This window comes from Dama dama, chromosome 12, assembly GCF_033118175.1.
Source record: "Dama dama isolate Ldn47 chromosome 12, ASM3311817v1, whole genome shotgun sequence".
NCBI lineage: Eukaryota > Metazoa > Chordata > Mammalia > Artiodactyla > Cervidae > Dama > Dama dama.
The window spans coordinates 21,948,023-21,961,010 of record NC_083692.1 but is presented as its reverse complement, the minus strand read 5'-3'; the positions used below and the strand labels follow the sequence as shown (position 1 = coordinate 21,961,010).

The 12,988-nt window shown below is 47.4% G+C and overlaps 1 protein-coding gene across 3 annotated transcripts in view; it reads left to right on the top strand.

The window, feature by feature from the left end:
* SMOC1 (SPARC related modular calcium binding 1) overlaps positions 1 to 12,988 on the top strand; it is a 139,818-nt gene that overhangs the window by 77,286 nt on the left and 49,544 nt on the right. For all 3 annotated transcript variants that reach the window (XM_061156782.1, XM_061156781.1, XM_061156784.1), the window contains exons 4-5: positions 7,559 to 7,658; positions 9,781 to 9,828. In XM_061156782.1, coding sequence (XP_061012765.1) covers positions 7,559 to 7,658; positions 9,781 to 9,828 — 148 coding nt within the window. The remainder of the gene's footprint in view (positions 1 to 7,558; positions 7,659 to 9,780; positions 9,829 to 12,988) is intronic.

The window sequence follows — 12,988 nt, the reverse complement described above, 5'->3', positions numbered from 1 at the left end:
AAAAACCTACTAACTGCTTTGGAACAACTGGCAGATTAAAGAAAAAAATATGTTTCATAATCCTACTGCCAAGGAGAATTAGAGAAATATCCACATGCCTTCTGCTTTTAGTTTAACTTTTTCCCACTGGGAAATGTTCCTGTACATGATAGTAGTCATTTCATTACAAGTTTGGTAGTTGCTACTAAGAATGCTGAATCAAGCCTGTCTTTCTGCATATGGTTCACATTTTTCTATTTTACAAAAGGAGCACAAAGAAAAGGGATGTGGGAGGGATGTAGCCACTGGGTTGAAGGTGCCTTGGAGGGGACCCCAGTTGTCAGTGAAGGTCTGAGGCAATTCAAGATGGATTTCTTAATAAATAGAACATGAGAAAGCATTACAGAAAAGGAGGTGGGGATTTGCCAGAGGGAAATTGTTTCAAGAAGAGTGAACTAAATGAAAGCCTGATACCTGGATAGTAAGAAAACAGAAATATGGTAAAAATACGGGAAAAAATATGGTAAAAATATGGGAAAAACAGAAACATAGTAAGGCCCTGCACTTCATTATATTGCCTTTTTTTTTTTTTTTAAGCATGTTTCAGAGAACACTAGTACTACCATGGAATGCTCCCGAACTGAATTTGGGTTCACTCTCCCTCACCTATGCACAGCAAAGCCAATTAACTGATCAAGTTAAGGTGAAGGAACGTATAGCATTTATCACAGGGCACCAAGCAAAGAGAACAGGCAGCTCATTCTCAAAAGACCTGAATTCCCTCATGACTTTCAGGGAAGGGTTTCTAAAAGCAACATTTGGAGTGAAGGTTGCGGCTTGTGGACTTTGTTCTGATTGGTTGGTGGCGAGGTAATAGGGTGATGTTTCTGGAATCTTAATCATCAATGTCTGGTTCCATCCAGTCTAGGGTCTATATGCTGTGGTCAGCATGTAGTCATCATCATCCATCTATCTGTGTGGGAGGTCTTAGTTTCTGCAAAACAACTCAAAGATATGCATCAGATTATTATGTAGATTCCTTGAGGAGGAACTGGGGCTTTGTTTTTTTTAATTAATTTATTTTTAATTGAAGGATAGTTGCTTTATAGTATTGTGTTGGTTTCTACCAAACATCAACATGAATCAGCCACAGGTTAATTACCTATGTTCTCTCACACCTGAATATCGCTCCTACCTCTCTCCCCATCTCACCTCTCTAGGTTGTTGCTGAGCTGAAGCTGGGGCTCTGTTTAATTGCAGAACTACTGTTTAAGCTATCATTGCTTTTCTTGCTTGACTGTTCTTCCTTTGTTTCTGCATTCTCTCACTTCCCTAGTTAGTAACTGCTTGAGTCTGCTCTTTGGAACTCAGGGAAGGCCTAGGAGACTAAAGCCTTTTTCTACAAACAAGGAATGGGCTTTGATACCTGAGAGGGCCACACAGGGTCTTGTTCAGTTTCAACTTCCCCTTTTCTTCAATATTCCTCTACCCCCTGAGGGGAATACAAGCAGGACCAGAAAGGGGATAAAGTTTTGGATAGGGAGATTAATCATAAGCTGAGCAGGGGAACTCAGTTTTAGGGGGATTTGGGTTCACTCACTCTAAGTTAAGGGAAGTTCCGACAGTTAAAGAAGTGTAGGAATTGCTGCACATGGTATCTTCCTCTTAGAGTTGAATTGTGAACTGATTTAAGGCTCTGAGAAGTCCTGCCATCAACAAATCTTTTAATTTTATCTGACTCAATATTTCCAAAGTTATTTGGCTAGAGAACCCCTTCATCCCCAATAATTCCTGATCACACCCCAAAGAGCACCAGCTGTACCCATCACTGTAGCAAAGTGACAGATAGAAAGATGGAGGAACAACAGCTTCATGTTCCAGGAGAAGGGAAGAAAGGAGGCACACTTGGGGAGACTGTTCTCCCAGGGAAGCTGGTTGGAAAAACAGCAAAAGTCCAACAACAAAGAAGCTACTTTGGGATGCGAGGTCCGACCCTGTCCAAGGAGCCCCCCAAGAACAGCTAGAGGAAAGCAGGCTGGTCAGGGGGCACAGCAGAGATCCCCATGTTGTCATCTGAACCACTCTAGAAATGACCTTCCACTCAAACTGGAGCAAAAGACCCTTGATTTGAATATTTATCCCACTTCCTCCCCCTCTCCCTCAAGAGTTCCATTTGCCAGAGAATTACAAGGCACAGTGAAACTCGATCAGTTCCTTTATACACCACTCTGGGACCCAGGCCTTTCTTGGTCTCCCTTCCAGGTCTGGGGGACTTCCGTCTGCCAGCACTAGGTACTGGCCATCATGCTACCTTTCTTGTCTCTGAGTCTTGGTTTCCCCATTTGTAAAGCATTTGGGTGAGACTGGTGATCTCTAAGATTTTTCTCCAGTTCTGTCAATTCTGAAATTTTGTGAGAGCTTGGAGTTTGGGATCCGAATTCCTATGCTGTTATGAACTAGCTGTGATATTTGAGCAAATAACATCTGCTCCATGCACCTCTCCTATAAAGGATTTGCACACTGGGTGACCTTGAGGGCCAAATGAGATAATGCCTCAGTCACAGTGGTATTTGGAACATCATTGTAAAGATAGAAAGGGGTGTTTTCCTTTTGGGGTGTGACACCTGAGAGCGCCTTGGCTCTACACATGGTCCATCATCCCCTTTGTTTTTCTCATGGTTCCCTCCCTTTTGATGCCCCCATTGGTTTTGCTCTGTGAGCTGGTGTTTGCTGTGTTCTCTGCTCATCAGTTACTCAACTGCACTCATTGGCAGTGCTGGCCTCCCACTTTCCCCAGGTGTCCACAAGTTGGGCTAATGTTGAAGACTAAAAAGCTTAAAATAATTTCATATTTGTCTTAATTTGGACAGAGAGGTTGACCCGAAGTAAACCACTGGGCTGTTTTTGCAAAGGGCTTCTTGCCAAAAATATTTAAGTATATGAGTCAGAGATGAAATTTCCTACCTAAGAACACACTGCAGTATAAGCAGAGAGTAACCTCACTTAGATTGATGTAAAAACACTTTTTGTCTTTTAAGGAAGACCTATCAATTGACATTTTAACCTTCTCAAGGTTGTTCCAGAGTGGGGTAGGAAGAAATGCCATAGTTTGTATCTGTACCTTTGTGGTTAGAACAATCCTGAGATTTGAAAACTGTTCAAGATGCTAAACACTCGAAATGGCCAGTTACCTTGTCAGTTCCTCTTGGCCCATGCTTTTCACATAGATTAAGGCTGAAAGTTGATGAATTGGGGGTTGGTGTGCCGAGCCAGGGGATATAGAACAAAGGTGTTGCTGTTCAGTTGCTCAGTTGTGTCTGACTCTTTGTGACCTCATGGACTATAGCAAACCAGGCTTTCTTGTCCTTTACTATCTCCTGGAGTTTGCTCAAACTCATGTCTATTGACGGTGATGCCATCCAACCATCTCATCCTCTGTCACCCCCTTCTCCTCCTGCTCTCAATCTTTCCCAGCATCAGGGTCTTTTCCAATGAGTCTGCTCTTCAAATCAGGTGGCCAAAGTATTGCAGCTTCAGCTTCAGCATCAGTCCTTCCAATGAATATACAGGACTGATTTCCTTTAGGATCGACTTGTTTGATCTGCTTGCAGTCCAAGGGACCCTCAAGAGTCTTCAACACCACAGTTCAAAAGTATCAATTCTTTCATGCTCAATCTTCTTTATGGCCCAACTCTCGCATCTGTACATGACTACTGGAAAAATGATAGCTTTGACTCTATAGACCTTTGTCAGCTAAGTGATGTCTCCACTTTTTAGTACACTGTCTACGTTTGTCATAGTTTTTCTACCAAGGAACAAGCATCTTTTAACTTCATGGCTGCAGTCACCATCTGAACAAGGAGCATTGCTTATTAATTTAAAACGATAAAGTTTGCAAGGGAAGAAGGGAAACTAGGTAGGATTTAACATTTGGTCATGTATATATAAACATTAGTTCTATAGAATTTACATCCTGATTGCTTTTCTACAAGAAACATTACTTCTCTCTTCTGAGAATAATGAAACTATTTCTATATGAAAATAAATTTCCTTCTTTTACTCAAACTTTTTCACACTTTTTGCTGATTTCAAATTGCCCCTCCTCTTGGGGCTGGTTGGAATAGAATGTTCTCTAGTTTCCATCAGAGAATCTGGCTGTGCTTTTTTTTTGAGTGCAGATAGTTAAATAACTATCTAAAAAATAACACCATGATAATAAAAATAAATAGCTAAGTTTAACTGGGCACTTACCATGTGAGCTAAATGCTTTATTTACATTATCTAGTATAATCCACCCAGCAACTGAGTGAGGTAGGTATTATTATCTCCCTCTTTCTAAATGGTCATGGATGGTCTGAGGCTTGGTTTGACTACAAACCTTTTCAAGGCTGCAGAGGGTTGGAAAGTTCAGTGGTTAACTGGAGGTGGTGGAGCTGGTTAGTTAAGGAAGGCAGGCTGCAGTCTGACTCTGTGACCACTGCTTTCTCTCTTCATATGACTTCTTTTTCTTCAAGAAGACATCTTGGAAACTTCCCAAGACAATTTGCAGACAATCTCTAGATGGAGAACTCTGGGTCCCTTCACTCGGAGATCCTTCAGCAGAGGAAAGTGACCTTGCCAGGTGCTTCCTGCAGTGGTCTAGGTCCTCTGGGTCTTCTTTTGTTCACTGTTGCTCTTTCCTCTGCAGCACACCTGGGGGGTGTGTGCCCGGAACTGTGGGCTCCAAGCCTCAGAGGAACATGGCAGCAATTCCTCGTTCAAGCTCAGCTGTAAAACTCTGAAGGACTTGGAAGCAGCCTTCAGCCTGTGGACTTTGTCATCTGGAGTCTATTCCTTGGAGCCTGGTCTAAGGAAAATGCCGAGGGTCCTGGGGAGAAAGAGGGGCTGTGTTTGGGCCTGTGGGCCTGCCGTGGGGGCTGGGAGGCAGCATCTGTATGTCCAAAGGAACACAGCGGGTACTCTCAGGTAGCATGTGGCCCTGGGGACCCTCGGAGCCCCAAGGTCAGATTATATCCCCCGGAACAAAGCTTTGGGCTCTGTCTCTTCTTCAGGCAAATGCTTCTGTCCCCAGCAGCCTCAGCTGGGACTCTGCAGGCCCAGGAGAAGGGGCACTCCATGTTGTCTAGGAGCTGGACTTGGCGGGGCAGCAGCGGGGGTACCATCCTCAAGAAAGAGATGCTGGCCTTGGCCGTGAGAGCCAAGGGGCCCCTGGGTGAGTCAGTGTGGCCACTGGCCCCAGGGACAGACTTCCCCACGGAGGAAGAAGCAGCCAGTCAGGCCCCATTAAAATGCTGCCCCTGGCGAGGAGCCGTCCCCCGTGGGCCGTGCAGAGTCTGAAGGGGTGGACTCCAAGTTTCCGGGAGTGCTCCCCACCAGAGTCTCCCGGGCTTCCCAGGGGTGCTTGCGCCCACATGGAGGCCGGCTGGCCAGGCTCTCTGACACAGCCGAGAGCAATCTTGCCGTAGCCACCCTGTATCTGGCCACCGGCCCAGGCCAGACTTTGGTCTCACACTGTTTTCCTGGCCAGTGCCCTCCAAGTTCGGTGCTAGGATCCCCATTTTATAGATGGGGCTCAAAGACCTAAGTAACGTAACTGCCAAATCCATAACTGGCTGGATCTAGGATTCAAATCCAGGTGTATCTGGGTTGCTTTCCATTCCACCCTTAGGCCTCCTCGGAAGGTAGCACTAACCTGCTGGAGGCCACTGATCTTGAGTGAGCATCTGGGGTAGCAAGCATGATCTTGGGATTCAGGGCTTGTCTCCACGAGATGAAGCGGGAGTGAAACGTGGTCCTTTGGTGAAGGCATTGAACACAGTTTCCCTGCAGGCATGGTACAGGTAAACGCCTCAATTATATAGTCATCATACTGGTAGGAGTGAGATGCCCTGCATCTTGTTCTTAAATCCCAATTTCTGAGTGCAGGTCTATAATGAAACTAGTTTTGGGGAAAATTGTGGTGTTTGGTACCCTCACAAGAGCTGAAGTCTTTTCTGTAGCTTTTCTGTCTTGCTGATAACTTACGGATTTTACAGAGACTGTCTGATGTATCCTTTCCCTCTGTACCCTGTATCCCTCACCACTCAGTTTGTATGCTGTTGCTGTCTATCCTTGATTCTGATATGTCCTTGATCCCAAGAGGCACCTTTTCCCCACACTTTAATGTCTGTGCGGTTGGCACACATCTTGTAATTGAGGTCTACATTTAATGTGGCAGGGCTGTTTAAATTGATTTTACATTTTTGGGATGGACAGAGACCAAGAATTCAGGAAATATGATAATTCATGCATTTATTCAACTCATCAAATGCCTACAATAAATCTCAGGCATTGTGCTAGATGCTTGGAATATAGAAACAGCCAAGTTTCAGTCTCTTGCCTTTGGGAGGTCACAGTCTAATGGGGGAGATAGACTAGACAGATCAACAGGCTCATTGTAATAGGGGGAATTAGGGGAGCCAGGCTGTGTGGAGGGTCAGAGAAAGGAGGGGAGGATGTAGGGAGCCTGGGACCACTTTAAGCAGAGGGTGTATCCTGAATGAGGTGGGAGGACAAAGGCTTGGGAGTCGGCTGGGATGGGTTGGGGAATGGTATTCCAGAAAGATTGACTGGTTGAAGCAAACAAAGGTTCAGAATCATGAGACACTAGGATGTGTTTCTGAGCCTCAACAAGTTGCTTGTGGCTGAAATGGAGGATATGTGGAGACCTGGGGGTAAAACGGGGATGTGGGGAGAGCAGGGGCCAGATCATGGGGATCCCTAAGCTCATGCAAATCAGCATCATCTCTATCCTGAGTCCGATGGCAAGTCTTTGAGGTGTTTTAAGCAGGGGAATGATGCCCAGATTTTGTAGAAAGTGGGTGGGAAAGGGATGGTGGAGTGCAGTGGAGGAGGTGAACAGAGTGACAGCTATTGAAAGAGAAAGAAGAGTTACCCCGAATGAAGCCCAAAGCCTTGTTTTCATTTACTGTTCCCAGGCAGCGTGGACCTGACCATGGAGGCTTGAGGAAGATCAAGCAGTGGTGCCACAGGGCGTCTAGAACTAGCACCTGCAGGCCCAAGTGGCCTTGTTCTTGCCTTAGCCCCATCATGTGTGGCCTTCTCTCAGGAAAGTCGCATGATCAATAGGCAAGCTGGCTGTAGGAACGGATGCTGGGAAAAGCTAGAAAAAGAAGAAAAGCCTTTTCACCTGTCTCTGCTTGTTAAGGGTTGTATCAGCCTACGGCGATGACACGCCAACTTGTACTTGCCAAATTAGTTCACCAATCGGAACTTCTTACAAATAGATGGGGCACGCAGTGGACATTTCTGAGTGTGGTGTAAGAGATTAAGTGTTAAATGTCATGAGGAAACAGCGTGAAGCCCAAGATAAATGGCTGGGGTTGCGCCTGAGAGTCACGCAGAAAACACAGTGCTTCCTGGCCCATCTTCGAGGGACACACCGGGGGGAGGGCTGCTGGAGTGAGAGGTGGAAGGAGCGCTCCGCCTTGCTGGGGAGGGTTTGAAACGGATGGGAGGCCACTGTTGACCCTGTGCCCCAAGGCTTACGGTTCTTTTCTACTTCCCACCTCCCGAACAGGTGCAGTGCCATACTTACACCGGGTATTGCTGGTGTGTTACCCCAGATGGGAAGCCCATCAGTGGCTCTTCTGTGCAGAATAAAACTCCTGTATGTTCAGGTACCGTAGGGAAGGGCGGGAAGAAAGAAGAGGGCTGGGGAGAGACGCCTTGGCCGGTCTCCTGCCTCTGTGGGTGGGCCTTTGAAAGACTGGTGGTGGTTATGAGTTCTCGTCCTGGTCAGGGGGAAGTCCACCTGAGCATGCTTGCTCTGTTGGGAGCTGGGTGATAGCGTCAGTATATGTCTCTGGGTATGTATTTATTTATTTTGAGTTTAGGTTTCTAGTTCAATGCTCTTTTTCCCAAGCATCAGCTGTAACCTCTAGAGAGCACGGTCTCTAAGTTTATAGCTTGAGTGCTCTTGGTTGCTAGGGATCTGAGGCACACTTTATCGAGATAGATTTCAAGACTGCATGGGAGTTCAGCATCAAAGGCTATGACGACCAATTAGTGATGTCTTTCATGGGTGCAGGAGAGGGGAGTGGTGGTCTATGTTGCCATATGTTTGCCACCCCTGAACAGTGTAACATACAGTGATGGAAAACATTCGTGCCAGTGGCCCTGAAATCTGGCTGTCATCAGCGGTGCCTGGGGAATTCAAAAAGAACCCAAATGTTGAGGCTTCTCCTTCAATATTTGGATCCAGTAGGTCTAGAGTGAGACTTGGAGTCTACATGCTTATGAAGCTTCTCAGGTGGTTCTGATGCTGAGACAAATTAGGGAACCACTCTTTCATAGCGACCCTCCTAGTAAGTCCATAGGAAAAATCAAGTCTTTTCTATTTCCAACTTTATGGGCATAGAGAAATTTTGTTTTTAGATCAGTTTTGTGGGATTGTGTATTATGGGTTTATAGAAGCCCCACACTTCCATTTTGATGGTAAGGAAATGCAAGTCACTCCCTTAATTCACTATGCAACTCAATCCATGTTAAAAAAAAAAAAAAAAAAAGTCTGTCCCACCCACCAGCTGCTTCCTATTTCTCTGTAATCTGTGTATATGAGATTTTATGTATTTATGTATTTTTAATTTTTAAGTGCAAGCAAAGTATAAAACATTATTCTAACGCCTATGGGAAATTCTAAACTGCAGCAGTCCTGTCCTAACATTTTTCTTTTTCCCCTAAATTTATTCATTTTTTTCGACCAGCCCTGCTATATAAGGGGAAGAGTGAGTGGAAAGGGCAGTAAGTATCTACATTAGGAAACCAAAATTTGCAGGCCAAAAAGGAAAGTTTACTTTATTTGTGGTTTACATGGAAACTGGAAACCTTAATTGGGGTTGGTGTGGGGAGGGGGAGGAATGAAGCCTTCTTGCAAATGACCTGGAAAGTTTCATTTAAAGCAAACAAATGTGCTAGAAACAAGTCATGCAGGGTAATATAATTGAATTCGCACAAAACTCATATATGGAGAAGGGGTCGGATGTGAACAGGGATGGATTTCTTCTCTTTTGTCGTGGGGACCTCCCCTGATGCCCCTCTATGCTTGAGCTGGCTGTGCCCTGCGTGTGCGGGGCAGGACATCCCGGGGAAGGCAGGTGCAGCAGGGTCAGGACTGTCAGATGGGGGCGCAGGGCACCCGAGTACACGCAGGGCACCGCGTTTGGCCAAACCCACCCACTACCCACCCTCCTTGAGGATCGGGCTGCGTCTAGAAAATTGTTTCCATGCCTCAGACTATTTTGGCCCATTCAGTACAATTGGGCCAACAATTTTCTACTTAATGCAGATGGAAAATCGCCGATTTCCTGCCCTCACTGGCAAGGGATGTCAATCACTGCATTTGCAGTGAGAGGGGTTTTCTTTGCCGTCGGCCCTACTGACTGAATGTGGCTCAGAATGTGGAGCTGGTGGGAAGTGGAGGCGAGGGGGCAGTGAGTGGAATGTTCAACAAAGGAGTTATGTGGATGTGGAATTTTGTAAAAATCTGCTCGAGACTATTGCCAGGGAGCCTGGAAATCATGGTTCATCTCAACAGTGCTGTGATACCAGTGACATTGATGTTAAACAAACCCCACTCACATGTATGTATGTACTCACTTTGTATATAATGTTCCTAGTTGTGTATACAGTATCTATATACATAACCATATGCTCCTAACAGCAGGCTTTACCAACTCTTTGAAAGAAACCAACCGCGATGCATTCTGAACGTCTGTGTTTTTGTTTCCCCTCTCACCCAAGGTTCGGTCACCGATAAGCCTGCGAGCCAGGGTAACTCAGGAAGGAAAGGTGAGTGGAGTTTCACGCTTTATCTAAATGTTTGCTTCTAAAGCCAGTCCAAGCAGGCGTTCTTAGACAAGATGGAAGGAGCCTGGGGTGAAAGCTAAAAGTGCCCTGCAGAGAATATGCATTTTCTGTTCCCTCCCAGAAGCCCTGGAGGTAAGTAAGGCTCATCACCTCCCGGAATTTCTGAGAGAGATGAGCAGTGCACATTGCAGGCGAGGACCCTGAGACCCTTGGTTCCTGGGAGGTTCAGTCAGTCAACTACCACTGTGTAGCCAGCGTTAAACACAAAAGTACAACGAAGGCAGGCATGCCCAAGTCTGCCCAGACTCTTCTATTTTGGAAACCCATCTGAGCATTTTTTTTCCTCTTTGATTCTCCTTGATAATTGTTCTGGTACATCCAGTCTCTTCACTAAGACTAGGATGCTCCATGGGCATGTGACCTGGGCAGCTGTGGTCTCGAAATTCTTAGTTATTTTGCCCTTGAACTTGGGTTTTGTCAGTACGGTGCAGTTGGACAGCAAAGCATGCATGTGGGCAGTAGAGACACGTGTACTGTGCGTATTCACTGTGGCTTCATTGACAGATAGCTTTTGTGGTGAGGGCTACGGGTCTTCCATAACCTGCTTAGAATTTTCATTTTTCTTTACCTAGAAAGTAAGAATTTGTTACTCAGTCATCGTTTGACTTTTGCCACCCCATGGAATGTAGCCTGCCAGACTCCTCTGTCCATGGGATTTCCCAGGCAAGAATACTGGAGTGGGTTGCCATTTCCTTCTCCAAGGGATCTTCCCAATCCAGGGATCGAACCTGGGTCTCCTGCATTGCAGGCAGATTCTTTACTGTGTGAGCCACCGGGAAGCCTTTCTTTACCTAGAACAATGATAAATAGCAAGATGAAAAACACCATGACAAATCAAGAGAGAGACTATGGAGGAGAGGATCAGACTTAATATTTTAGTGTCTTTCATGGCACCCTTTCTCCTGCTGTTTGAAGAAAAGGCTTTTTCAGTCTGCACTGGGCCCTACAAATTGTGTAGCTGGCCTTGATGAGGGCATTTGTCTGAGTGCTGGTTAGTGGACCAGCTTACATGAGGAACGGGCCCCTGGGATGTGCTGACCATACTTTCCAGTATGGAAGATGCTAAGATTCTCCACTTCTTACCTCCAGAAAAGCATACACACAGACAGCTGGTGGTTGCATGGAAAACAGGCTTCAATTTTATTGCCCATGCAAGCACTCCAGAACCCTTATTTTGGGGTCTCAGGTAAAACCCAGGTGGGAGATCTCAGCTGAGTTTGAGCCCCCCTACTTGACTCTGAGCCTTGGGAACTTCATGCTCATAAGAGCTATATGGAGAATTGGGCCTGCAAGGATCAGAGTGGGGCAAGCAGGCTTATCCTACACTGCAGTCACAGAGAGACCAAGGTGAGGCCCTGGCCCTTGCCCCAGATACTAATTCTGTGGGGACCCCAAGAGGAGGCAGAGTCCCCCTGCTTGAATGCAGGAGCTGAGAGTCTGGAGAACCTGATCTCCCTGCATCAGATGCTCCAAGAAGATATGGGAGTGGAGCTTGGTAATACCACCTCCTTCTAGAAACCATGGACCAAAGGACCCAATGGGCTGCTCCCCTACCAGCGAACAGGAATGAGTAAGTGGGCAAAAACAAAGTACTTCGTAGCCCCAGGGAGACAGCCTTGAATGTTGGTGGCTCCCTTCTAGGAGGGAAGGCAGGAGAGGGGATAAACATTTCTTCCTGCAAAGATCTGAAATCATCAACACTGTGAGTGGTGTGTCTGCCTGTAATTGATTGGGGTTGGAAAAGGGAACTGCCTTCAGTTTTGCTTGTTGCCACCGAAGTCTTCAGGAGCATAAGCTTTAATCCTGGGCATGAGGTCCTGGTGGTAGGAAAAAGAAAGAGCAGTCATGCAGAACAGCCCACCCAGACTTTCCCCACTTAAGGGAACAGAGCGCATGATGCTGGGTGAAGCACCTGCCCCCGGAAAGGCCAACCAGAGGATCTGGCTTTTAAACTGCACAGAAAAGTACTTCCCAGGTTGTCTTGTCTGCTGTGGATGACAATAGGAATTGGACCCGTGCTCACAGCCGGCTCTTGCTGATCCAGGTGGGAGAAGGCAGGGGAATCTGATTCCTCCAGGGAGGCGGGGTGGATAGAGTGTGAAGCCTCAAGTTCCTTTCTCTTCACTCCCTTACCCCGGCGAAGTTCCTCTGTTCCAGATGGTGGTGCAGGGGCTTCCTCTTTGGTGCAAAGGCCTGGCAGGGGGTTGGGGAAGATGCTAGGGTTCACTCGCCCCCTGGAGACTTGACTTCTGCCCAGTGGCCTCTCTTTCCTTCTACTCTGGAGGGTTCCCAGAGGTGCTGCAGTCTGTGGGGTCGCAAAGAGTCGGACACACCTGAACAACGGCAGAGGTGTTGAATCTCTTCTCTTTGTCTGCCGCGGGCAGGGCAGTGAAAAGCCACCTGTGGGAAGGCCCACCTGAAGCCACACCTGCCCAGGAAGTTGGGGTTTGAATGAGGACAGGGTGCGAGAGGGCATTGGTAATATCCTGTGTCGGGCCCGCCGAGGTGCCTCTTCAGCTGCCACTTAAGAATGGAATGTGCTCCGGAGGGCAGCAGGTGGGAGGACACAAAAGGCCCTTGTCTGAGCCGGTGCCCACATGGGGGGTCTCCCAGAAGGCATCTCCCGAGAGAGCCGCAGCTCCAGAGACCTGCCCAGAGGGATACTCAGCCCAGAGGACGGCCAGAAAGGAGGCGAGACTGGGGGTCTGGGTGTATGTGTGTGTGGGGGCTGGGGGGGGTGGTAGGAGCAGGGGAGGAGCACACCCAGTCCTTTCTCTCCCCACCCTTCTGCCTTTTTGAACATGCTCCATCGACCGGACTTGGAAGGATCGGTTCTCTCCGCCTGGGAGGAATGAAAAGGCGTATTGTGCCACGGAGGGTCTGGTTGCCGGCCAGGAATCAGTCCTCTGAAGGCAAGGAGGAGAAAGGCAGAGCGGGAGGAGGCTGGGGGAGGAGGCCCGGGGAGATAGCAGGAGGCAGGAGAGAGGGAGAGAGGCCAGGCAGTAGCAGGTCACAGGCGTCTGGCCAGCAAGCAGGTCTGGGTCGCTCCTGCTCCCGGGTCCACAGGTGTGGGGCCTGAGGG